This window comes from Sebastes umbrosus, chromosome 12, assembly GCF_015220745.1.
Source record: "Sebastes umbrosus isolate fSebUmb1 chromosome 12, fSebUmb1.pri, whole genome shotgun sequence".
Lineage (NCBI taxonomy): Eukaryota > Metazoa > Chordata > Actinopteri > Perciformes > Sebastidae > Sebastes > Sebastes umbrosus.
In genome coordinates this window covers 13,631,371-13,659,306 of record NC_051280.1, presented here as the reverse complement: position 1 = coordinate 13,659,306, position 27,936 = coordinate 13,631,371, and the positions used below count along the sequence as shown (strand labels likewise).

General features: G+C 40.6%; 1 protein-coding gene across 5 annotated transcripts; it reads left to right on the top strand.

The window, feature by feature from the left end:
* Positions 1-351: 351 nt before the first annotated feature.
* Positions 352-27,787, top strand: cables1 (Cdk5 and Abl enzyme substrate 1). 5 transcript variants are annotated; one of them, XM_037787692.1, is made up of 10 exons: positions 352-1,117; positions 11,194-11,265; positions 11,394-11,486; positions 13,180-13,257; positions 17,914-18,022; positions 20,347-20,503; positions 20,638-20,741; positions 23,416-23,522; positions 23,680-23,887; positions 25,971-27,787. In XM_037787692.1, the coding sequence occupies exons 1-10, from the start codon at positions 546-548 to the stop codon at positions 26,109-26,111; spliced, it is 1,641 nt and encodes a 546-aa protein (XP_037643620.1). In that variant the 5' UTR covers positions 352-545; the 3' UTR covers positions 26,112-27,787. The 5 variants fall into 5 exon arrangements, with proteins under 5 accessions (XP_037643620.1, XP_037643621.1, XP_037643622.1 ...); XM_037787696.1 differs by lacking the exon at positions 352-1,117 and adding an exon at positions 10,808-10,828; XM_037787693.1 differs by lacking the exon at positions 11,194-11,265 and having other exon boundaries at positions 359-1,117.
* Positions 27,788-27,936: the final 149 nt, after the last annotated feature.

Sequence of the window (27,936 nt, the reverse complement as noted above, 5' to 3'; positions counted from 1 at the left end):
CTGCAGTCAGGAAAAAGGTAGAGAAAAAAACACCACATGTATTCCTGACTGCTCATTGGAAGCAGCAACAGCTATTTCACCATGCTTGAGTGAAATCTGTAATGCAGAAAGCTGCAAATTTTCATTATGTAAAGAAATTCTTATATAAAATGTGTTTTCACAAATTGATGGGAAAAAAATTTAAATCTTGCTGATATTGTGCAGGTCAGACTATTTTAGAGACACTTTATTATAGGCTATGTCATTTTGGCTTCAGCAGTCAGGAAAAAAGGTAGAGAAAAAAAAAAAAAACACCACATGTATTCCTGACTGCTCATTGGTCCAAATTTTCCCTGTGCTGCCACAATACTGCACACACGTGACCTCCCTGTTTTCACCCCAGTTAAACGCATGTACTTAAAAAGACAGGCCACTACCATTCACCAACACAAGCACGATTAACACTATATATTTAATGTCAGCAAGGTAAGATCTCACTGCTGCTGCTGCTGCTGCTGCTGCTGCAGGAGGAGGAGGACTAGTTGGATCACTGGACGCTCCGGACCATGGCGGCTGCTACGAGCAGCAGCAACACATCCACAGCCACGCTGCAGATCAAGCACTCCAGCATCGAGCAGACGCGGAAACGCATCGACCCGAGGAGGAGGCAAGCAGCGCTGTCTTTTCTCAGCAACATTTCTCTGGATGGACGACCCGTGCAAGACGACGCGGACAATCAAACCGAGGAGGACGAGGATGAGTCGTCGCTTGAGGCGGCTAGGACTAGACAGAGCCTGGTTTCTCCGGAGCGCACCGCGGCGGCTGCAGCAGCTTCTTCTTCTGCGGCGGCTGCTGCTGCTGCGTCGGCGGCTGCTGCCACCACGGCCGCCCAGGCGCTCGCTTTTGCAAACCAGGCTCTCCTCGCAAGCAGCAGTCGGGCTAGTTTCGGTACAGACACGGAGGGCGACGCTTTCATGCCCTCTCCGTTCTCCGCGGTGCCAGCAGCGACCAGAGGGAGGCTGCAGACCTACACTCAGGGAGTCCTACCTGCCTCTTACTCCAGACAACCCTCCCAGAACTACAGCCTGGTGGAGGGAGGACAGATAGCCAACTCTGCCATAGAGCTGCAGAGATCAAGGTAACTGTGTGGATGGATGTCTGGTGTTGTTTTGGGGGACATGCAGTACAGTAGTGTGCAAGGTTGTCTGCAGAATCTGTCTGCACAGTCAGGCCATTAAAACTGTACATTGATGTCATCATAGCAAAGCAAATACAAACTTACCCATCTTGGTTAGGAGACATACATAGGAGCAGTCAGTCCCCATGCATGTTTGGTTAACTCACTTATCAGTCTGCAGACAGCTGTCAAGATAGCATTTGTTTTCAAAAACCATGTTGCATATCCATTATGTTAAGATAACATAGGATTTGTGTTGGTTTGCATTCACCATCAGTCTACAGTAGCAGCCAATTTCATTTGTTACATTTAAGCTGGTTTCTGTGTGCATTTCACAATTTGGCACATGAATTCACCCTGCAGCTGGCAGCCTGTGTGGAGGGTGTATAGTGTTAAATAGCCGCAACATCTGATGATACAAGGGTACACTACTGATGATGCATCCTGTGCCCAATTGTCCTGAAATGTCACAACCCAGGCAACCCTCCAACTAACTCTGAGAACCCCCCACCTGTCAATTGTCAACCACTCTAAACAACAAGGGGGATTTCGTGGAAGTGCTCACCACATATTGGCACAGGGCCCGATTTTAACACCACGTCCTGTGTTTTTTTTTATTCTTTTGATTATTAATTAATAGTTTACATGCAAAGATTAACTCAGTCAACACTTTATTTCATTCACAAAGAGATGCACCATCTCGGTGTATGTGTCCTCTCAATGTGATGTTGGATTTTACAGCGACTGTGATAAATGCAAATGCAGAACTGATTGCACTTTTTAACTCAGATTTTATGCATATGGTGGTGTGTTCTTTATACTATGACAGTTTTTCTAAAATTAGAAATTAAAAAAAAACCCCGCAATATATCGCCTTACTTACAGTATCGCGATATATTGAATCGTAACCTCTATATCGTGATTACGTATCTTATTGCCAGATTCTTGCCAATACACATCCCTAATCGGTTAAATAAGTAAAGGCGTAAAACGTAACAAACAGCTTTAATTTTGTACTTTAAGTGCTTGTGTTTTGTTTCCTCACAACATCATTAATCAGGGTCCTGAATGGATGGACTCTAGGAGCTGTTTCCTTGCAGTTTCCTTTTTGCTGAAAGGTGCTTTCGGTTCTCAGTCTGAACACAGTCTGCCTGGATGCAACAATACACAGGAGCAGGAGGATAACGTTCAGCTGTTTGTTTATTTACTGCATGCAGGTGGTTGTAGCCTCGTGACTCACTGGTCTGCAGGGAGAGATACGTGCAGTATAGGAGCTGTAACCTAGTTTCCCCCAGAGAGGGAACTCAGCAGTTTCTTTTTTTACTTACTTGTGCACATACTCTCATGGTCATTGTCAAATTCACTAGACCTCAAATTATTTTTAGTGAATGTCAATCCAAATCCCTGTCCCTCACATGCTGTCTCCCTCTCCTCAGCGTGATGTACACATCCTGTAACTCTACACCCATGTTCAACTCCATAAACAACAGGGGCCGGCTTGCTGCTCCACGTGGATGGCTTTTATTCGCCCTCTCGGTCTACTTTGTCTTCACACTGGAGGAGTTTGGAGGGTCTAACCCTCGCCGCAGGACAGCTGTCAGTAACAGTCGTCTCATGGTTCTCCGAGTGTCAGAACCTGCTGTCAAATCCTCTCCGTCCTGCTTTCCGTTCAGAGCCCCTCTCTCTTTTACCCGAATCCTCTCTTCTCTCTGCCGTCTTTGCCAGACTTCTCAGGAAGCTCTGGTTCATGGTGAAACACTCAATAAGCATTTAGTTCCCCTTCCTGACCTCATGGAAATTGCAACCGTCAGCTTCCTAAAGTCTTAATCTGTACTCTTTTAATAGTGAAAGAAGTGCATTAGAGAAGTTAAACGAAACTCAAGATACCATTAATCACTTAAAAATGTGCTCTGTATTTCTGAGATAACACTTAGAGTTTACTGGCGCTCAAAAGGTACAAAACATCAGAAACACCTACAATGAAGCACGATCCATTACCTGCAGCTTCCAAAATGAAACAGTTGAAGCGAAACACAGAGGCTCCAAATAAAGTTAACGTTAGTTGACAAGCCAATCGCACCACAAAAGTTCATTTAGTAGCTGTTGGGGGAGTTTTCGATCATATCACACAATCTCCCTCAGCAGATGGTGTTTGCCCAGTTCTCCTGGAATTAAAGATGTTTAAATTTCCATTTTCCCTGAGCACTGTAAGCACCTCCCGTTCGTGTTGGCATAAAAGTCCAGATTGAAAGTTCATTCTTGATCTTGGAAACTGCAGTCGACAGAGCAGTCTCACCACAAGGTCATTTATTAGCTGTTCTTTAAGCTTCAACTTTTGAGCCAACATGGACGAGAAGTCCTATAAGTGCTCAGAGAAATGGAAATTTGAAAATCTACAATTTCAAAGATTACGTGATACGATCGAAAGGTCTAGAACAAATACTAAATGGACCTTGTGGTGTTCTGTCAACTGCAGTTTTCAAGGTCAAGAATGAACTTTCAATCTTAAAGAGGACCTATTATGCTTATTTTCACGTGCATACTTGTATTTTGGTTTTCTACTAGAACATGTTTACATGCTCTAATGTTCAAAAAACACTTATTTTTTTGTCATAGTAGCTGTACCTCTTTTCACCCTCTGTCTGAAATGCTCTGTTTGAGCTCCTACACCCCCCACACCACTTCCCGAAAAGCCCAGTCTGCTTTGATTAGTTAGCTGGTCCACTGTTGTGATTGGTCAAGCAAACCAAATTCTTCGAACTCCGCTCTATTCTGCTCAAACTAGCCGTTATGCTAATGTGTTACTTGGTGACATCACCATGTTACGGAAGAAAAGGCGGGACTTCAAGCGAGCAGTTCAGGAGCAGTGTTTCTCTGGGGGAGAGTAACACCATTTGGCGTGAACCTTTTACATGCACAAAAACTATATAACACACTAAAGGAAAGGGCAAAAGCACAAACATAGGTCCTCTTTAAAGTTAAAATAATTTGGTTCAAATAGGTATACATTGTGGTAATGATAGTGTCGTTGTGAATGTGGTTTTGAATTGCATCATATTGCACTTCACGAAATTACGCCATTGGATACATTGAAATGCACCATTGACACCCCAGTTTTGGTAGGGTATCCTCAGAATCTTTGTGTTTTTATGGGAAATGCAAAACATTTTTCACGTAACACAATACGCCGAACTTCTCAAATGTTAAACACAAGCAGCTGTGCAAGAACTTTCCCTGAGTGAAATACAGTCAAAAATTGGCCAAAAATATTATTTAAATCATAAACTGTGTGCTCAAAACATTCTCTGCCAGCTTTTAGTTCTTGTCAGTTTTCAATGCTTTGTGCTACAGACGCATTTCGGTGAGTACCAGACAAAGTATTTAAGGTCAACCCCCGGCCGTTAGCCAGAGTGTTGCATCTCATTTCTGTCGCTCAGTCGGTAAATCCAGTATGAAGTCGTTAAACCCCGACTGTACCCTGCTTTTGGAATGTGCTCCACACAAAATTAATTCTAATGTCGAGAAGTAAGCAACCTGTTGATGGAGCGCCGCCATATTCCACCGGCGCGCAGACAGACAAGCGTTCTGCACAGTGCCTGGTTTGTTTTCTGAGGGCAGCTGGTGGAAACGTGTCCAGAGCTCCCTGGCTGGGAGAGGCAGGATGCCCAGGCTTTCTGAGAAGCAGCCTGGCTCTCCGCTCTGTGTTTTCTGTCCTCCACTTCCTCTCCCAGAGGCATCAGAGACACACTCTCCCCTCAGACTTTTGGCCTTCAGTCCTGCTCCCATTCAGGAAGTCGCTGAGCCTCTGATGTGCTGCCAAAGTAGACTTTCTGATTCCAAAGCTGCTTTAGACCATATCCTCATCAGTATCTAATGCATGAAAATGATGGATGATTTCACATTCAGCTTTCCTTCCACTCCTCGGCCTTCATTCATCGTGAATCAGCACGCCAAGATCTGCAGCTTTAAATATAGCGAACCTATTACCATCTGGCCGTGTCTGCCTCAGGTGTAGAGCTATTTTCATTTTATCCTCTCCCCCATAAAACATATCCAGGTCTGTTCACGTCCTCTTTTTAGTTCCTATCACCCATTACACAGTGCAGAATGAGTCATGTACGTAACGGTATTTTAACAAGATTGTATTTAGCGTGAGGCAGCAGAGGCTGTGGCTGGAAAACAAGCAGCACAAGCCATTATAATGGTCCTGTGGAGTTGTGTGTGTGCGATCGGGTCACATACTTTTGGTTATGAGGTTGATTGTTGTACGCTGAGGTCATGGTTGGCATAATCACAGGATTATATAAGAATGCTTCATTTTCTGAGCTGTCAGCAAACACTCAGAAAAGCACATAAGATTTGACTGAGAAACCCACTTCCAGTATAAGACAGAGTAACAAGGGTCAGCATGTGTTTTTCTGTTCTTTTTCTTTTTTCTTTTCTTTTTTTTTAAAAAATCTGTTTTTTGAGTTTTCTTTAGACATGGCAAAGTCAGTACATCAAATGCAGAACATGGCAAGGCATCTGTGACAGAAAAATAAAAACAGAACACAAACAACCAAAACAAAAGACAAAGAACCACCCCATGTAGTTACACAAAAACAATAATTAATTAAACCTGCAAGCAGCGATGCCCTTGGCGCTTGTGCACGTCGGGGGTACTGGCTGGACGCCGGTTGATGCGGATGCCCATGTTGGTCTTAGGAACACACAAAAAATAAAATAAATAATAATAATAACATATAAATATAATAATAAATAAAAAATACAAGAAAATGAAGTGAAATGAAGTATGTTAAGTGAAAATAAAACAGTAATGACAATTAGTTAAGTAGGTGAGCTGGAGAAAGGCGTACATTAGAGTAGGCCATAGGTAAAGAGGATCATAGGGAAGGAACGGTGAGGGTTCATCTCTCCCTCCCAACAAGCTCCGCTTAGAAAACACCAGCATGTGTTTTTCTTCATCAAATCAAATCAAATCAATTTATTTTTGTATAGCGTCAAATCACAACAGAAGTTATCTCAAGACGCTTCATGCAGTTTCAAGTTGAACCCCGAGGTTAAATTTCCACATAATGACTTGTCCTTTTACTCACCCTGAACAGCTAACATAACTATTTTTGTTCTGTTAGTTTCTGTTTCTTTAACTTCCTTTTTTCCCCCCATTTATTTTTCAAATCTGCTGATACATCCCATTCTTACTCCCGGTGTGTTTGAGGCTGAACTGCTCTGACTGGATTTTTGTTTTTTGTTATCAGAGTAATCACATTTCCGTTTGGCCGGGCTGTATTTGTGTGAAGAAGCCCAGAACATTACATTTATTTCCCGCTCGGCGACTCTCCGACTATTTGTCCTGTGGCAAGCTGCCAACAGGGCGTACGTGTGAAACAGTTTAATCTCCACATCTAAATAGTCCACTTGAGTTTTATAGCGCCATTGCATGGCACTGCTGGGCGGGATTATCGATAGCTTTTTGCAACATTTTCATCGCAAGAGGATGACCTTGTATTTTGAAATATCTTAATGGTACATGGATTGCATTTATGAAGCAAGCTTAAATGATATCACTTGAGGCAACAAAAGCAGAGATTGTTTCAGAACAACTGAGGGACGCTTGTTGTTGCCCCTTTGCCGCTGATTTGTGCTGAGGCTTCTTTGAAGCTTCTGACCAGGCCTTGTTAATGTCAAACAGGGTAGAAACAGACTCTTCTAACCCTAGTTGGTAGGAGTTGTGTCTGAGGCTCTGAGGTGAATGAATGGCCTGGCCAGTGTTTTTATTTCCAGGATTTGTAGCGGCCTGGAAAACATATTTTGCATTAAAAAAAACATCCTGCTGCTGCTGTTCATCTACAGCGCCTGGATCAAAGTCCTCACAGATCAGCTGTGTCCTCACAGACTGGAAACATGCCTTTTGGCCAACTGGTGAATGATTTTTGAAGATCAGTAACAATTCACTGAGATTTAGACTGGAAAAATGTCACACAGAATGGAGCCAGATGGCTACAATAAGCGTTTATTTCTTCTTTGGGACCGATTAGGGATACAGTGTAACACTCTTTGCAGAGTCAAAGGACAGGTTTGGATTGTTTGGTCTGTCTTAATGCAATACACATGCCTGAGGGCTCTTGGTCGCTGTAATAATTTCTCCTGTCCATACTAGCTGTAAAGTGATCACGCCTTCACTGTAATAGATGTTACAAAATCTACTGTACAGTCCTCCTTTCCTGCAAAAATCCAGCATAGTATCGTGATATTTTGCGCTGCAATATTGTATCAATACATGGACGTCAAGTATCGATCTTTTATTATATTAACTATTAACCCCTTAACAATCTGATGGCCTGACGGCGGGCCCGGACACTCTTCTGTTTTCCAGAGGTTGTAGCAGACTCAGTCTTAAAGCTAGAGTGAAGATACTGGTATCATATGAAGCTAAAAAAGCCTAAGGAATCCATTGGTACCAACCATGTCATGTTAGCTTGGGGAGAACGCTAAAAAACGCTCCAAAGTAATGCTATATTTTGGCGAGGAAAAACTGGCATGGCCATTTTCAAAGGGGCCTCTTGACCTCTGACCTCAAGATATGCGAATGAAAACTTTTGAGATGAACAAAGTGAAACGATGTTGACAAACTGCATAATTTGCAGTTGGAAAAAGGTACTAAATCGCAATATGTCGCAAAATAATTAATCGCAACACTGAGCATATCGCAAAAATCACAATAAGATCATATTGTGACTTAAGTATCGTGATATTATCGTGTCGTGGGGCCTCTGGTGATTCCCACCTTTACTAGATGCTAACTTGGTTTCTGTTGTTTCAGGCTAGACTGCTGGCGCTCAGTGGGTCTGTCAGGGCTTTTGTGTTTGTTTTTGTTTTTTTTAAACAGCTGCCTGCTGCATCCAGTGCACCAAAACAGTAAAGTTGCTGGCCGTAAAAACCAAAACAAAAGTAAATTGTAGAGCTAAGGAGAACTGCAGTGACGGGTGATAATTCTCTGTGGGTTCCATACTACAAGCGACATTCCTCACATTACACACCAGACATTTGTTCCATTATTCATCTAAAAATATTGATTAGTGCAGCTTTAGGTTAGGCCCTCAGTTAGAAACTCTTAATTGTACTCCGTTTTGGATTAAAGACTAAGATGAGGTGATTTTTACTTTCTCATTAGCTGAAGACAGTGCATTGTTTCACGCCAACGTCCCATTTCAGCTCTAGAGCTCTCTCGTTTCAGCTCTGTTTATCATCCTCCGTCAGAAGGATGATGCAAGCCTGACCATAAATCACATCATCCCACTCGTCTGACTTTCAGGCAGAGGTCACGCCCCTTTATTACAACCACGTCAGCTGCTGATTGTTCTACTCATTTGATGTAAAAATGTACTGTTCATGCTCTTTATCAGAGCTTTATGTCTCTCCTTCCAGTTTATGATCATTAGGGTCATAATATACAGTGCAGAAGGTTAGCCAGTATAATGGCTCTCGGTTTCTCGTCTGCTCCGGCGGTCTGGCTCCTCATGTAAACACTTATCTCACCCCGTCTCCTCCGGCGTACACCGCTCACTCAGCCTGTGTTGGTTTAAACCCTGGGAGATCCTCAAGGACGGAGTCATCTTTTGTTAATCTGTCCTCATGCTCTGTCGTTTATTAACCAGCCACTCGGCTTTACGCTCCGCTGTCTAACCCTTTGGCTGAAATGTTCAGTGAAGAGGGGACGGGAAGTGTCATCAGCTTGTCTTAATGCTGCAGGGTCTACAGCATTACAACACATGGTGAAAAGAATTGGCAAGTCCGAGATGATAAATAGCATGCATGGTGCGAACAGACATTTGTTTTGCGCTCTTTCTCGACTTGCAGATTTATTTAGTACTCGATGACAGATGGACCCCCTGGGAGAATATGTCACATTTTTGTTATTTGACCACTAATGTGTTCATTTTCCACTACTTTTTAAATGCGCCCACTTTGTAAAGCTGATTGAGTTGGATTATGTTGCTATTGTGGTGCTTAACGTTCATTTACAACCTAATTTTGGAACAGCTCCGGCATACTTATCCGTCACATGTGGGTTTGTTTCTTAAACTGGCAACCGATCATGTAAAAAGTAGTCCAGCAGAGTTAAGCCTGTTGAGTCGTGCAACAAAAGTGTGAAATAAAGGCCATCTGTGACAAAATGTGTTACACAAAGTGCCTGGCGAGCCAGCTCGTTATCCTCTTAGCTGCTCTGATCCTGGAAAATTCTCTGTGATGTACGACGTAAGATTGAGGAGTGATGATTGACCACACAGGCACACAGTGGTGTTGATGGGTTGGCCATAACTCGACCGTCCAAGACTTGTTTTTGTAAATCAACCACAGAACAGAACGAGACGGGTGATAGTTTTACACCATTGTTTGACCTTTTGTTCCAATTGGCCTTCAGTGACCACACTCTTACTTTGTTCCAGGGCTTTGTATTAAACCTTAATGCTGTTTGAGTACGGACTGAAATCTGTCCGTAACATAGACTGTATATATAGATGGACGACGCGTCTCCACTTCCTCCCACTTTACAAAAGTGAAGCCAAAATATCCCGTATACGAGAGCTAACATCTTGAGGTTTTGACGTCATTTGGAGCCAGAGTCTGCACAGTAGTGATCGGGGGGCTGGAGCCCCAATATCGAGGTCCCGCCCACACGCCAGCCCGAGCCAATCAAGAGCCGAGCACGGCCGCATGTTGATAGCGTGAGCTACCCAACTGCTACATTAGCATCCCCGTAGCTGTTTGGCTAGAAAGGCACAACAACTAACAGTAATATCTCTATAACTACATTTCTGGTCATATTGACATGTTCTATTACACAGACTCGTGACGATCATGGAAAGTTAAAATTGCATCTCCTCTCGTACAATTCCTGAGACTACAGTTGCGGCTACTTCACAGCTGTCAATCATGACGTCTCACCCCCTTTTTATAGCATCAAATAACTAATTTAAACCAAACTTTTCAGAAAAATGAACACTTGAACATACATCAGCGTGATAAGAACTACCTAAAATGACAGAAACCGTCTTTGGGGAAAAATGTATTTGACGTGTACTTTGACTTTTTAGTTTGGCCCATGTCTCATCTGCTAACATTGAGGGGGCGGGATTTATGACCTATACTGCAGCCAGCCACCAGGCGGTGATTGAGATGTTTTGATTTCACTTTTGGGGAGCTGTCATGTCGTCTATCTTTATATACAGTCTATTGTCCGTGACATTGAGTATCAAAGTGTATCAAAAGTTGTCATTGAAAGCATGGTCAAATTCTTAGGTTTTACTTTCTTTGATCAGATCTTTGTCTAAATCAAGAAATCTTTTCAACTCTAGAAAACATTTTTTCATTAAGAAAAATCTTTGTTTAATACTGATGCATGGATCAGTTTTACATATTTTTTCAATTAAAAAATGGATTAAATATGCAGTCTTCTAACTAAAGTATCGAGAAAAGAATTGTACCAAAAACATGGGTATGGTAGTGGCACAAATGTTAAACATTTCCAAACAGTACCAACAAATAGTTTATCACTGGAAAATGAGTGATGGGTATCTCCCACGCTATCCAATTTCTCAGTAGTTGTATAAAAGTTCAGCGAGGTGGATAGCGGCTTTACCCACTTATTGACCCATTGCTTTACCCAAAGTAGGTAAATGAAGATTTGGGTTGAAATTCCCTGCACCGTCTGTGAATGCTGATACCTTTGGGTTTTATTCTAAAAGCTAGACTGACCTCAATTTGTGAGGAAAGTGGATTGATTTTCAGTGCCCACTTTGTTGTGCCATTTTAGTTATTGCTGTGCTGTGGAATTGACTTTGATGTAGTGTTGTGCCTTTTAATCAAATTGCTTTGCAGGGCCATGTATCCATGATCATGTTGAGGATTATTATCATTATTTTTGCCACAGTTAGTTCTTCTAAAAGCTGTTTTGCAGAAGGACAGTTGGTCCTGTGTTTGGTGTGATGATGTTTCTTCATAACTTGAACCTCCCACTCTGTCTGTCTTCGCAGACGAAGACTCATTTCTCAGCGCTCTTCGCTTGAAACGCTAGAGGACATTGAGGAGAATGCTCCTCTACGCAGGTAGTAAACTGCACAGAAATACCGTTCACATTGTCTGCGACTGTATTTGCAGTGCTCAGTGTAATGTATCCCACTGGGATTCTCTGTTTTTTGAGGTACTGATGTTTTGTGTTTGTTTTACATTTTAGATGCCGAACCCTATCGGGTTCACCCCGACCAAAGAGCTTCAAGAAGATCCACTTCATAAAGAACATGAGGCAACATGATATGCGCAATGGAAGGTATGAATGCAAACAACGCCATCCTTTAGTCAATACAAGTCCTCAGTGGATAATGGCAGGCTGCCCCAGTCAATGAACTGCAGTTTGGATGTTTCTCACATTACAAGCCACATCGTCGGCCAGCAGGCCCGGTCCATTCACTGCATGGCAGTCTGATTCATAAATGAAATGTAATCGATTGAGAATCCTGTTCATTCACACACACACACATAGAGTATGATCTGATTTGATTTGATTTTAATCTTTATTTGATCACTGTTAAAACATTTTGGAAATCACACAATGAAATCACTACTAAAAGCTAAATCACATCGTGTCACAGCTTACATAAGCATGTAAACAGCACACAAATCCCTAATATATATTTACAAAAAATGGCACAGTGGTGTTAATAGTGACGTGTTACTGGCTGTGCAGAATGTAACCTAAGGAAAAGTTGTTGAATTTAGGCCAGGAGACCCAGGAAGTGTTTACTGCTCTGATGATTTTCATCATCATCAATGTCACATTCTTGGGATTTGAAATCTAATAGAGTTAGATGTTTTTCCTGGTGTTTGGTGACGCAGAGTCTAGTTCTGGTGCTTTCTCTGAGAAAATAGTTTTTCAGTTGAATTGTGTAGATGGTTAGTACAGAATCTCTTGCTTAGACAATCAGTGTATCATCTTGATAAGTTCCTCCTGTTAAATGAAGTTAAGTAAAGTTGTTTTTCCTCACATTCAGATCCTCATCTGATGTGGAATAACTTGTGAGATGGATTTTCCACACTATTAAAGGGATAGTTTGGGTGTTTTGAAGTGGGGTTGTAAGGTACTTATCCATATTTTAGCACCTAAAAGAAAGGCCCACCTAAGAAAATCAATATCAGTCTAAGTGTACGCTATTAGAACTGAACTAAAAGTGAAACATATCTATACTGTTTTTGTTAATGGAGTCTGGTGGCTTTGAAGAGAGCATAGAAAAGTTTCACTTTCAGTTCAGTTCCCCGTCTGAAAGGGCTGTCTGACGGCAAGATAAAGCGGTGAAAATATTCTAAATATAGCGTACACTTAGACGGATATTGATTTTTTTTTAGGTGGGCCTTTCTTTTAGGTGGTTAAAATATGTTTTGCTGCCGGCCCCGTCCACAGCAGTACATTGCTTTGCTCCCGTGTCTGTACTCCCGTGTCGGTTTCTCCAAACTCATAACTCATATAACCCCACTTCAAAACACCCAAACTATCCCTTTAAGAGCTACTTGTTGATTAACTGATGCTGAAATATGTTGTTGACTAGCGTGTTGTTTATATCCAGATGTTTATTTTGGTCCGAGTAGTAAGATTCATCATGTGTCTGCGAGTTGCAGCTATTTAAAAGTTTGAAGTTGTTGTAGTGTTACTTTAAAGTCTTCTGCCCTCTGTGCTCCTGACATCTGGTCACTGGGAAACATCTACTGTATGCATGTTTACACAAATATAAGGCCCTTTAGTTTAGAAATAGCATATGTTTCTATATCTTATATAGCAAAAATGCATCATTGTTGCCCCCAAACCACTGACTACACGTGTGCTACAATACAAAACAACATACACTCGTCTCACACAGTTTCAGCTCATTCTCTTCACTCTTATTTTTTACTGCACACTCTCTCCAACTTTAACCTGTGGAACGTGTCACATAGATATTGATTAGCTTTTACCATTTTTTTTTTTATAGGATAGTCCTTATCAGTGGCAGAAGATCCTTCTATAGTGTATTTTCTGTCCTGCCCTATCGAGATTGTAGCCAAGCAGGGTATGTATCCTACAGCATGCCGAACTTTGTAACCTCCTCCAGCCTGTGCTCCCTCTTTCCCTTTTGTTTTCTCATCGCTTTTTTTCCTGTGGATGTACTCTCCTCTGACTGGTGCATATACATCGCTATAAGGGTTGGTTTTGGTGGATGCATTTTTACCATTAAGGTTTGATAAATAAATAAACAGCGGGCTGGAATGGGCTTCAAAGGCTTTGTTTCATATATCGTTGCCCAGTGCTTGTTGCTTGTATTGCTTTTTCCCATAATGGCTCCAGTGGCTTTTAGCCACTCTTCCTTTTTTGTTCAAGTCAACCCATTTTTGTCTGTTGCAACTGTCACTGGCTTTGCTGTTTAAGGCTCACTTTTCCCGGCAGGGTTCCTGTTCTTCTTAGATTTAGTAAATTATTTTCATGTGTTGTTCCACTGGTTTAATTATCCACGATACTGGCTGACTGGAGTTTCCGCTGCGTGCCCAGCACACAGTCACGACAGTTTGTAATCAACCATTTTTGTTTAATCTTTGCCTCGGTGTAGAGTTTACATGTCTTGGTGCTAGAACAGAAAACATCGCTGGCTTATCTGTAGATGATGATTGTTTAATTTTTTTAAAGGCAACTCAGGGCTGTATGTAATGGGAACCCACCTGACTTGCATAGGGATAGCTCTGGTACGGCCTCGGTTCTGACGCCCCTCCAGTCACATGAAACGGTGTGTTTTGGAGGAAGTGAAAGAGAAAAGGGGACAGATAAATGCCAGAGAACACAATGCACAGAAAGAAAAGCTTCACAACGGGGCTTAGCGAAGAGCGTAAAAGGCTCAATCCATTTGTGGAATTTCCCAAAGCCAGCCAATCAGTGCAAGGTCAAGGGTTAATAAACCCCTAGGGCTATCCAATACGCACATTTGATTTCTCATTGCTGCTAATTGACAGTTTACACTTAGACTTTGGCTGGCTCAGTCAAGTGTTGTAACTGCAAAACAACATTTTATGAGACGACTGGGCCCTAACGGCTGATTGCATGTCGTTTGTTTTTTCTGTCTCTCTGTCTTTATGCCTACTATAACTACCGCCCCATGAACAAAAATGGCCAAATTTTGCACTGCAGCCCGATACATTCCCAAAAAAAACTTTACATGGAGACAAACCTCCTACAGTTACAACATTAAATAATTTAATTCATAGGATTAATTTGACATTTTGGAAAATACACTTATGTGCATTCTTTCCAAGAGTTTGATGAAAAGATGAAATGTCTCATATGTGTCTGTTAAATATGAAACTACAGCCAGGAGATGGCTAGCTTAGCTTAGAATAAAAGACTGGAAGCAGGGGAAACAACTAGCCTGGTTTGTCCAAAGGTAAAAAAAAAAAAAAAAAAAAAATGCCTACTATCACCTTTAAAGGCCTTTACTCACTGGGGGCATGACGAATTAACAACACAAATAACGCAAAATACTCACCTGTGAATATTATATATCTAGGGCTTTTATTGTGAAAGAACAGAAGGAGTGGATCTGGTATGCGCTACCTTTGTCAAAGTTGAAAGGAGTAATAAAGGTTGCCCTCCTGGTTCGGACAACAGAGCCTCTGTGTTGTTGTTTCATAAACGCAGCCACAACTCAACACATTCCGCACAACGTGATTGGTCGCCGCGTAATGTTTGCGTTCTTTGTGAAAGTATAAATCACAAAAACAACAGTTAGAAAAAAATATATTGACGTGCAAATTAATCGCTAAAACCCCCCCGCCCCTGGTGTGTAACGGCCTTAAAGCTGACAAAAATGACATCATTTGGTTTTATGGGGCGTATGTGAGGGACTATTTCTTGGACGGACGCTGTCACTTCTCGTGGTGACGACAAGGAAGTTACTGCTCCCGAGTGAAAAATAATCCCACACATTACCCTCTGTAAAACCACAACTTTTAACTTTTAGTTTTTTGTACGGAATAAACTAAGCTAAAAGACTGCTGGCTCCATCTTCATATTCAGCGTACTGATATGAGAGCGGTGAGTATTAACCATCTCATCTCGTCTAACTGTTGCAAAAAAAGCGAATAGGTGTCTTTTTCCGAGATGTCAAACTATTCCTTTTAGGGAACGAAAACATGAAACTTCACAGATTGTTTGATTGGACATCTGTTTACGGGTCGTCACTGTCTCGTGACAGCTAGATGGCTCTGAGTTGAAAACCCCGCTGTGGTCGACTGGCTTTTCTTTGTGGACTTTGCATGTTCTCCCTGTCTTGGCATGGGTTTCCTCATATATTTCTCTGACCCTATAAGACATGCATGTTAGGTAATGCTCCTGGCGCTGGAGTGTAGTCGATGTTGGCCTCTGGGGTAAAAAGTTAGATGGGTCAAATGCAGAGGGCAAATTTCCTCGCAGGGTATAATTTACCGATGTTTATAAATTTAGTATAATGGGTAAAGCTCAGGCAAGACTGCGGGGAATATTATTGCAAGCCAGTCAAGCCAACTTTAAACTGTTTATGTGAGCTGTAAAGTATTTGGTAGTAAAGTCAGCAGGGGTCAAGATTCTTTTAGTCATTCATGATTTGTTCGCCTGCTGCTAGATTTAGAACCATTTGGCAGGGCATGATGAGCACTATGCATCGATCATAACACTACTAACATACAGATGTTTGAAGCCAGTGATTCCTATCCGTGCATGTTACTAAGCAACGTCAGCTTTTTCTTATAATTTCCTTTCATTTCTCAGCAGACTGAAGCGCAACTATTTATTTTCTGGATTGCTTCTTAGAAAAGCTCTCTCCTTAGAAAGCTTTCCGTCTCTCATGTTTCCCCCCCTTTTTTATTTAATCTCCACTGTTCTGTGAGACGTCTACTGCCTGGGGATCTCCATGTCTATGATGCATCTGTCAACATTGTGTCCTGATGTGCCTGTCTGCCAAATAACACTGTTTTCATTATAACAGATTGAACCCACATGTCATACATACATACACTGAGAAAGTCATGTGAGGGCCCACTGTGTCATTTCTTCCATTTAACAGGGCACCATGTTAAACAGAAAGCATGACAGAGCTAGGGAAGATAAGGGAGGAGTAGAAAAATAAGACTGTTGTGTTACCATTTAATGTCTGCTGGCCTTCTGAAATTTCACCACAATGTAAATATTGAGCTATAATAAGGCTGACGTTAACATTACACAAACACAGGTGGATATTTGGCTATCTGTGTCTTCTTGCGTTGACGTGAAAGCAAGTCCAAGAGAAATTCTCAGTTTTAATTTGGAAATACAAATGCCAATTCTGCCTTTTTTTGTTTTGAGCATTTGTATTTTCCAACAATCTTTTAATCACAAATTTGAAATTGCTGGAAAGAATTTGACTTTGCTATCTGTTATTCCGTATGTCAGAGTGTGAATAAAGTGGACTGCAGGCATGTAACCTTCTTTGTCAGTGCACACACACACTCATTAGCCTCTACTGGCAGTGACCTAAAATCAATCAAGTGAAGTTAAATCACAGCAGTAAACAATGTTTACTTTAATTAGTATATTTTACAATTTAGTTTAATGCTATGATTGATATCGTGGTTTTATCCTCATAGCCAAAAATTAAAATGACATTTAGATATGACTTAATGGGCACACGGCAGCGGTGGAAGAAGTGCTCAGATCTTTTACTGCAGTAAAAGTAGTAACACCATAATGTAAAAATACCGTTACAAGTAAAAGACCTGTATTCAACATTTTTTCTTAAGTAAAAGTACAAAAGTTTTAGCATCAAAATATACTTAAAGTACCAAAAGTATTCATTATACAGAATGTCCCATTTCAGAATCATATATATTATATCACTGGATTGTAATTATTGATGCATTAATGTGTTCATCACTAATGTTGCAGCTGGTAAAGGTGGAGCTACTACTTTATATACTGCTGGATAGCTTAACGTCTAATAATACATCATAAATATTAGTTGATTCTATATGAATAATCTAAAAAGTAAAATATTGGTTTCCAAAATGTTGTGTAGTAGAAGTATAAAGTAGCATAAAATGGAAATACTCAAGTAAAGTACAAGTACCTCAAAATTGTAGGCTACTTAAGTACAGTACTTAAGTAAATGTACTTAGTTACATTCCAACACTGGAACACGGTTTTTAATCTTGCATGTGATCGCCCCAGTTTACTGTACATTCTCGGCAGCAGTCATTAAATACAGAAATATTCGTGCCAATACAAAATGTGTGCAGTCGAGGGCTCTCCCCTGTTTGCTCCACTGACACAGTTTACTCTCCAGCAGTTTTGTACTTGAGCAGAGCATTTGACCTTCTGCAAATCTCCCACAGCAGTATGGCATTTCAGGCATTGGTGTAGCAGCAGCTGAGTCTGAAGAGACCGGCCTGCTAAGAAAGAAACTGTTCTCTCCCTCCATCCTTCCTCCCAAGGGTGCTCTTTATTTCTGATTGCCCTCAGATGCTCCCAAAGACACAGGCAATTACAGAAACTAGGCCAGCTGATGAGCGCAGATCGATGCAGGGCCTATCTGTGAGGTAGAGAGGTAGAGAGGTAGAGGTGAGCTAGAACAGGCCTCAGAGAGAAGGTTTAGGAAAGGGATAGGAGGTAAAAGAAGCTGTAGGAAGGTTTGTATGTACGGTGAAACTTCTAAAGGTCTTGTGCTCATTAGGGAAGTGAAGCTGGAAGGAGCTGGGCGTCAGCGGCACCCGTCAGGAGGCGTCAGTGCCAAGGAGATGGTGATCGGGCTGGAGGGAGTGGAGTTGGGAGCTGATGGAAAGGTGAGCTGTCAGCAGAAATATGCTGTGTGGAGGGGGAATAAGGGCTGTCACGACAGTATCATATTTTCACTACATGATTATTATGGCCAAAACAATTCACAAGAATGTTATTATTGCAATATATATATATATAAAAATGGATTAAAAAAAATAAAAATAATGCAATCCGTCAAATTCATCTTTAAATTTGTTCATTGTGCATTTTGGCAAATTAATTACACTCATTTGTGAGTGGGGCATCGGGGGAGGGAGACAACAAGCTAAAATTATTTAAAAGGCATTATTAACAAGAAAATATTTTATTTTTTAAATATCATGGTCAATACCGGTATATCGCGACACCCCTAGGGAGAATATAAATCATCTTATCATCATTGATAATCAGATGAATATAAGACAACATACTCACTGTAACTCTTAAAAACAAAAAAAGACCTAGTTCACACAAAATAGAAAATGCAAAACATATTGTAATGGGGTGTAATTTTCTACTGTGAAAATTACATGTTGTTCAGAGTATAATTAGTAGTATGTCTACATGAGTCTTGATGTACTCACATTCAGTGGTTTAAATGAAATTAACAAAGGTACCAATTACTCAACACATGAAAAAACAAAGTTACACCGAGCTACCACAGAGAGGAAATAGGAAAACTAGATGTCAGTTTAGGGGTATAAGAACATGTCAAGTATCTCAATATTATGTTGTATGATAGTGTATTGATTTTCAAAAACACTATTGATTTTTTTTCATTATTGAAGTCAGTCAATACTTTCTTTTATTTGCAAAGAGATGCACCATCTCAGTGTATGAGCCCTCTCAAAGTAGTGCTGAGATGTTGGATGTTACAGGGACCGTGATAAATGCAAATGCAGCTCCCGCTGTTCTGACTGCATAAAAAAGTAAACTTTTTTTACTCATATTTCATGCATATGGTGGTGTTTCTTTAAACTATGACATGAAAATTAGATTTGAAAAAAATCACAATATATTGCCTATTTAACCCTGTATCATGATACAACATATATCATGATACAGGGTTATGATACATATTGTATCACCAGAATCTTGCCAATACACAACCCTAATTCAGTTATTGAAAGAAGAATTTATTGCACACACGGAAAACCCCAAAAATGACCAAGATAAAGTTTTTGAACACCAGTGCTCCTTCTCAACAGTTTGAAAAATGGATAATATATTAAATGGTTTTTTTTCTCCCAGACTATCTTGAAGTTACTTAACCATGTAGCTTTTAATGTGCTGGACAAAATCATTTATGCTTTTGCTTCATAAATCTCCCAAAAGTGGTAGCTAGCGGTATAGTAGCTACATCCCAAACACATCCAGGGTTCAACGTGAATCTTTTTTTACACTTGCACGGTCGGGCCAGTGGGTCAGAAATCTTCTTTTTTTTACTTGCCCCTATGCAAATAGTTTTATTTATTAGTGGTTATGAAATAACAACAAAGACTAAAGTTAATTGCTATGGTTAAGCTTTATGTTTATTTATTGAGAAGGAAACAAGATAATTCACTCCTTAGCTACTTCCATCATCAGCTCTGGAAAAAAACAATTTGTTTAATTCTTTTATATTGGGAAAGTGAGTTGCTAGATTTACTAGCCTGACGTGGCATTTCACTTGCCCCCGGCAAGGGCAATCCTTATTGTTAAGGCCTGCTTTCCCCTAAAATGTTGCTAAATAATACTGAACAACTATTTTCCACAGCGTCCTCTCATTCATGAGTGTGTTAAATATGTGTGCAGTAAAGATTTGCTCATTCACAGCTCACCCATGCTTGAACTTTGAAGGAAAATTAGCTAGCTCATTAACTTGTTAGTTGCCAGCTACTACCGAGGCTAGAATGGTACAAAGCTAGGTAGTCCGCCAAATGATTTACGTTTAAATACTAAACTGTTTATCTTAAACGTTGCACTGGGTTTTTGATGAATCAAGAAGACGTGTATGTATTAAATCATCACAGTTTTTAGCATATTTGAACCAGGCAACGTTTTTTTTTCTAAGAAGCATTTTGACATGTCATAGCAGGAAACCCCAGGTGTAATAATTACATTATTAATAACTGTATTCCATTTAGGAAAGTCATTTTCAGGCTCCAGTTATTATGCATGCTGGCTCACAGGTGTAATATACTGGGGCACTTAATGAAACTGACACATCTTTAATGTTATAAAAACACCTGCTTTTCCTGCTTTGTGAAAGAGATGTATTATACCTGTTCAACCTGTTAGATTAATAAAAGGGCAGACTTTTTTTTAGGTTATTACGAAACCGACATTATAACTACACCTGTTTCTGCAGACTGTGTCCTACACCCAGCTCCTGTATCCCACCAACGCGCTGGGCGGTCGAAGAAACACCATCGACTCCACCTCGTCCTTCTCTCAGTCTCGTAACGCCAGCCATAGAAGCCTCAGTTTGGGCCGAGCCAACAGCAACCAGAGCAGCATAGACACAGGTCAGTCGACTTAGTCTTTAATGTTGTGTATTCCTCACCCTCAGTTGTACTTTTCCCCATTATCCAGTGTATATTTATTGGAAAAGATAGCTTCCTGGCTTTACCCTCTGTTGTCGTGTTTGTGCCTGTGGCAGGGAATGATTTGGGGGACTTCCGCGAGTACGACCCCAATCTGCTGGATGACCCCCAGTGGCCTTGTGGAAAACACAAGAGAGTCCTCATCTTCCCCTCCTACATGGTGAGAAATAATCTAACTGCGTCTAACACATCACCACCAACAACAACAATAATACATTGCAGCCTTGGAGCAGGATGGGAAGGTTGAGGGCATAATTCGCTGAAACAGACCCACCTTTGTTTCGTCGTGATTTGTTGAAATGTCCTACGATATCTCACTATTAATGCTTTTTTTTTTCTCCAATGGTTATTTTCGTCATTATGGACCTTTTTGTGCTCAGTTTTCCCACCACCGCCAAGAACAATAACACAGCGGAAGGATATGTCTGCCTCGACAGTTTCTTTTCTTAAAAATCCTCCTGAATTTTATCAGCTGTTTTTGAAAAGCAGCCAGGAGGATGTTTCTGACGGTTTAAATCAGCGAGGTCGCTGGCCCAGATTCTCTCCCACCTTCTGGGACCTTGAATGAATACACATGCTTTATCCCAGTATGGTGAGAAGTAGCTGTTAAGCAGCCACTTCACCAGAGCAACAGTTAGTGGAGTGTTTGTATCTCAGCACTAATCACTCCCGTACTTTTTCCGGAAAAGAACGGATGTTTTATTGTGGTTGGGGAAAGGGAAAAAAAACTAGACTGACTAGACTCCCACCTCATTCTTTCCTGGGCTCTGTTTTTGTTACGGAGACTGGCAGAATACACAGCAAGGACTCACATAGTTGAACTGTTAAGTCAAGGCCAGGCCATGTGTTTTGTTTTGTTTTTTTCTTTCTCTTCCTCCAGTTACAAAACCCAGCGTCTCATAACAATGACTATTGTGTTTACTACAGGAATGGAACCAGTAAATTCTCAGCATTTCACAGGTTGAACACCAAGAAGACATGACGCTCTATCTGAACTTTCGAGCTTTCAAGACATAATGACAGTTGAGGAACTCGTGTGACCTATAATATGAATATGATGCAAAGAAAACCTTATCGTCATTTTAAATGCGGTTTAAAAAATGTTTAGTGGCTTGTTGATTTGTGTGATAGTATCTTCGCTTAACATTATGCAGTGTTTGTATGTGGTGACATGAGTTAGTGTGAGACATGGTCACAGTAGAGTCAATTTTCTGTCACGCAATGTCAGTACTGTTCTGTTTTATGTTCATTCCTCGGGGCTACGACCGATCGATGAGCATTCGTTCTCCTTCATGGTTCATGATGAGCAGCGTGGTGTTCAGGGTGGATGCCATTATTAACACTCCATGCGGTGGCTGCGATATTATACATGCATTTTGAGAGTTATCCTTATATTTTTAGCACCATTGCATAGCGTGTCATTGGGCAAAAATTCCATAATAACCTTTCAGCATATTGTAATTCAAGTGTTCTGAGAGATAACTAGACTTCAACACCTCCTCATGGCTCTGTTTTCAGGCTTTAAGAAATCTAGCCCGTGATGGGAGACTTTGGCCAATCACAGGTCATTTCAGAGAGAGAGCGTTCCTATTGGCTATGCTCCGGCTGGTGGGCGGTGCTTGGTGTTTCCTCAACTGATCTCAACATGGGCTGTCGGGGTCACAAACTTTCTCATTTTACAGCTGAACAGTACACTACAAGATGTTTTTGAAAACATTTGAGGAGAGAAATAGGCATTACAGTAACAGAATATTGATTCATATTTGATCAGCGCTGCCTAGTTTGACCGTTTGTTCGGAGTTCGTGAGTGATTGACAGCTGCTCAGAGACGGCAAGGCTCCAGCTCGGCTCTGATTGGTTGTTTTCCTCCGGTCTGTGAATTATTTAATTATTTTCATTATTTTTACCGTTATGGTAATACTGCTCTGACTTATTTTTAACAATGTTGCCATGTTCCTAGATCTTGAATGCTTGAATAACTTTTGTTATTACTAAGAGGAATATTGGCCAAGTTGATAAAAAATAAGACCCATGTTATAATATATCAGAATTATCCTGAACATTTAGCAGAAGTAGAAGAAGAATATTCCTTTTAGCCTCCAGAACATCTTAAAATGAAATTGTGGATTCAGCAAAGTGCTAGAAATGTTCTTTGTTCTACAGGGGTCTTATTCTAAGCCCAAACTCTCAGCCACTCTTTATACTGTCTTAGTATGACTCACCCCTCCTGGTACTCAAAGCATGTTATAACAAGCACTTAAGGGTTGTTTAATAGAAGCCTGATGAAGGCATGGAAAGCTCGGTCAGCAATCAAGTATGTTTTGTGTCCTTGAGGTGTTTAGAGGAGCAGGCTGGCAATTATCTATCAATATTTTTTATCCTAAACTAATCCTGTGAAAAGAGGAGGACTATTTTCAGCGGAGGATTGATACACTTTTGGTGTGGTAATGAGTATTTACAGCAGCAGGATGGTGTACGTAATACCGACTCAAAATAAAGCACAATGCCTAGGTTCATTGAATGTGAATAATAGTGTTTGGATAACAATGGCGCTCTATGGCACAGAGGATTTAAGATGTTCTGTGTCACGCTTTTGATCCTCACAGTGGGATTAGTGTGTTAGCGGGATCACTTCATTGTTGGTTCTGTTTTTTGTCATGGGATTTGTTGACAATAAGAAAGATATAGAATATCATCAGACTTATTCTTTAAGTGACATGAGTAACAGCAGCTCTCGGTAAAGCCTCATTGTGAGAGCGTGGAATCCAACACTAGTGTGTGAGGATCCAGTCACCCTGCCCAGTGCTGAAAGTGTCTCTGGTTTTCTTTTTCAGACTACGGTCATAGAATACGTCAAACCCTCTGACCTCAAGAAGGACATGAACGAAACCTTCAAGGAGAAATTCCCCCACATAAGGCTCACACTCAGCAAGATCAGGAGGTAAAAACAGACAGATGTTTAGAATGATTCACATTAAGCAAGTTTCTTGATAAACTTTACCGTGATTTGTTTTATTTCTTTTCTTTAACATCAACTTATTTATTTCTCCCATTATTTTCCTCATTCTCTGCTTTTTTTTTTTTTTGCCTCACTGCAGCTTGAAAAGGGAGATAAAAAAGTTGGCCCAGGATGAATGTGGTTACGAGGAACCGACAGTGGCCATGGCTTTTGTCTACTTTGAAAAACTCGTGCTTCAAGGCAAACTAAACAAGCAAAATCGTAAACTCTGCGCCGGAGCTTGTGTCCTTCTGGCGGCCAAGATCGGCGGTGATCTCAAGAAACACGAGGTCAAGTTCCTGATAGATGTAAGTTTCCTCACTCGTCCTAACTTTGTTACTTGTTTGATGATGATTTGTGTCCTCACGTCGCAACCAGATTAAAGGGTCCGATCACTTGAATCCAAGTCGACAAATCAAACACAAAACTGTCTGCAGGGAAGTCTGGATTATTCTGACTAACCAGGAATTATAAATCAGTGCTGTGAGCACCACAAACAAAATTAGACTGGGTTTGGAGGCAGACGTCTCAACAAGCAGATAAATCAAAACATGAAACGATAAAAACAAAACTATTTGCATGACAAGATACCACTAGAGGTGAATAATGATTTGGGTAAACTGACCCTTTTAAATGTCAGATCTCAACACTCAAATACAAGAGGAGAGAGAGAGAACTGGTTGCTCTGTGTACTCAAACGTAGATCAAAAACATGTCGGGTGCTCTTAGAAAACGGCAAAAAAAACAGGATAAACAGGAAGACAATCCAGGAACTCCAAAATACAACAAAGAAACACCAAAGAAAGAAATCTTACAAAGCCTTTATTATAGTGGCATTTTGCCCTGACGGAAGAGAAACATGTTGTTTTTAATGATTTAGCCACTATAATGAAGGCTTTGTAAGATTTCTTTCTTTGTAAGATTCTTTGTGAGATTTTTTGGAGAGCCTGGATTAACTTTGTGTTTAATCATTTAAAAGATTTTGCTAAATTTGCTTTCAGATCTTAAAATAAACCGATATAGAGGTTACCAAGTATACTTATTGATAGGAATTTTAAGTATAGGAAACACAGTGAAGCCATAATGCACAAAAAACAATATGAAGGAAATATAAAGGAGGGCAGCAAAGAGTATTGCAGTCACAGTGTGAAATAAATAAAGCTGTGAGAAGAATAAGTGTTTACATAACCTTTCAATATCATGAAAGCTGATCTTAAGAGTCAGGTCCTGTTTTTAAGTAAGTACTCGATCTGATGTAGTCGAGTGGCTTTCAAATCCCATAAATGGCAGTCTGCGTTTTTCGTGCTTGGGTCTGGAACTTATTTGCTCTGATATGCCCTACCATCATCATTGCTGAAAAGATCCTTACCTTTTAAAGGGGAATCTATTGAATGGTGTTGGACTTCCATGAGTTTTCATGCCTGTTTCCCCAGCATCACTGCTAGGTGTGGTCAGAAATGTGCTCTGTTACACCTATAGCCACACCTAACTGTGACAGACGCAATTTGCAGCAAGGTGAGAACCACTGGGGGTCAGAAAAAATCTGATGTTCAGGGGGTGTTACCAGAGACGGGTCAGAAAGGAGACGGCGCACTGAGAGTCAGTGTCCTGTATCTGTGTCACGTGGGTTTCACCACTGAGACTAGCGGCATGTCCTGAGTCTATTAACTCCAACAACACACCATGACCACGCCCACTTAGGAGTCAGGAAGTATATACCATTTCAAACCATTCGCAGAGCTTGTAATACGTCATCATTCGTTATATAGAGCATCTTTGGTGGTACTCTTTTAAAAATAGATTTGTCAAAAATAATGCACCAGATGTTAAGATATGCTAATTTTTAGTTTCAAATAAGGGTCAAGCTCCCAAAACACGGGCTCCTATAATTCCTTGCACCCTCTCTCCTGGGTAAATGCCCATCTTTCAAACTCCAAGCCCCCAGTTTGTGTCATAGTCTCAAGCCAAACCTGAAATAGAAGACATTATACATTTTTTTTTTAGTTTTCAAAGGCTGAGTAATACTTGATTAAACTGATTTGTATGTGTAAAATCAGTGGAGTGCTGTTTTTTCAAATGAAAGCTTTTAGAGTGGCAAACTCACACCCTGTTTAACTTAGCGGTTACATTTCTGCAGAAGTTGCAAAATTTGTTTTGTCTTTTTGAAATCCTTTCATTTCACATCTGCTCCCATTTCCTAGTTGTCTTGTAGGGTATGGTGATTGCATCAACAGTAGGCTTGTCAACCATCCAAACATGCATCTCCTCTTTTCCAAATCTTCCGTGCCAGTCCTCATGAAATGCTGGTTTAAAAATAAGCTGGTGTAGTAAGAAGAGAGGAAGAGTAGTGAGTATATCTATTATTTAATCTCAACTCTTTTTTTCTGGCAGAAACTGGAAGAGAGATTCAGAGTGAACCGCAGAGAGCTGATAGCCTTCGAGTTCCCGGTCCTGGTGGCGTTGGAGTTCAACCTGCACCTGCCCGAAAACGAGATCATGCCCCACTACAGACGCCTGCTGCAAACCTCCTAGCATTAGTGACCCATCAGGAGGACGACCAGCAGGTCCTCCTTCTGATCCTCTGCTTCCCACCGTATCCATCCTCCAACCTCTCTCTCCTCGTCCCTGTCTGACAGCTCTAAGGTACCACTGGCTGTCACCCAGCTGCAGCCGACAGCACTCTTCTTCTTCGTCTCAGAGACCTGAAATCAGCCAAAGGGACACACATTACTAAAAACTTTCCTCCATCGTTTGACTTCCACATTCGTCATCACTACACGGACTTCTGAAGGAAAGGGTTCAACCGTCTGCAAAACTAATTGTTTTTCCAGTTTGCATGTTCTCACGTCTTCATCTCCACTTTGTATATTTTTTGGAGCTCTCTTGTTGATTAAGAGAGCTGTTTTTGTTTGAATCTGATGGTGAACTGTTTTTTTTTTTCTTCTCAGTTAAAACAACCAATGATTGTAACATTTTTATCAACTCTTTTCATTAATCTCCTCTCTTGTAAACTTTGGTATGATTTGTTGCCTCCTGACCTGCTTACAGTTTAAACAAAAGCCTTTTAAGCGGCTGGTTTTGGCTGGACTTCCTGAGAGTGACTCATCTTTTCGCAAGTCATCGTCTTAAAAGTGCACTTTTTTTGAATATTGCGAGACATCTGGGGGAAATGGGACATTTTTCCAGAGTTTTAATGAGCTTGGGAACTAACCCTGAAAAATAAGCTGTGTTCATAAACACCACACACCATGTCATTTGAATGAACCTTTTGAATTGTTTTTCTCTTTTATGGTTTTATTCACGATTTTTTCTAGCCACAACTATCCGCATGATAAGTAATGATTGTTTGCATACCGGTACTTGCAGACAAGATGGGACTTCCTATTTTCACTGAAGTATTCCATTCATTTTCTACCAGTCAAATGCTTGCTACGGACTTACAGAGACCAGACCCACTTTTATCAGTGTCGAATTTCCTGTGCTCTATGTTAGAGTGTATTGCTAGCACATTTACGGTGCTATAACGGGGTCAGGAAGGTAGTTTTGAAGAGGTGTTCATGAGTGCAAAAATGCCATTAAACGGTGATCGGGATTTGCAGCAGATTGGCAGCAGGGTGCTCTAGTGTTGAGAGAAAATGTCCTTCACCTGGAGGACGTGGGCTAAGTCTCTGTCCCTTCAGGCTTCAGGGACACTTTATCTGATCTGACCTCTGACCTCTCAGAGGATGAGAAAAATCTTAATGAGATCCCAAAAGGGATCAATGATGGATCAAACATTTGCATATAACTTGAATCAGCATTTGTTGATTTGAAATCTAAAATGTTAAAAAAAAAAAAAAAACACTGAAAATTAACAATTAATGTGACCAATTTAAAAAAGTATTATTCCATTCATTTGGCATGTATCTCAACTTGATTTTTATTACCTTGAAATTGTCTCACAATACCACAGAGTATTGAGGGAAAAAAAAGGTATTTAATGCTGCTCCAAGTATTGATGGTATTTGAGTTGAAATGATCACAACATTAAACCAAATTGTAATGAGAAAAGCATGGATTCTGCAGATTTAAGGTGAAAAAAATACAGAGCTTATTTCTGTTTGCAAGCCCAAAGATTTCGCTATAAGATGATGCACACTAAAGACTCATGGGCGACACTTATTATCTGTGTATGTTTGTAAATAAATTGCTTTGCTTGTTCAATCAAATCAAGACTCTGACATGTTTTTGCTTCACATCAATCTATCCAATCCAAAATTATTTCAGTTGACCAAAGTGCTGTAAAATCAAAATATAGCAAAAACCATAAAATCAACACAGTAAAAACACAAAAGACATGTTTAAAGACAAAGGACAA

What these genes read in the sequence shown, in the direction of transcription:
- cables1 (XM_037787692.1), top strand. Translation starts at nt 546, where the DNA reads ATGGCGGCTGCTACGAGCAGCAGCAACACATCCACAGCCACGCTGCAG. An exon ending in TCATCTTCCCCTCCTACATG is followed by an intron (nt 20,742 to 23,415) that starts GTGAGAAATAAT and finishes TTTCTTTTTCAG; the next exon opens with ACTACGGTCATAGAATACGT. An exon ending in AGGTCAAGTTCCTGATAGAT is followed by an intron (nt 23,888 to 25,970) that starts GTAAGTTTCCTC and finishes TTTTTCTGGCAG; the next exon opens with AAACTGGAAGAGAGATTCAG.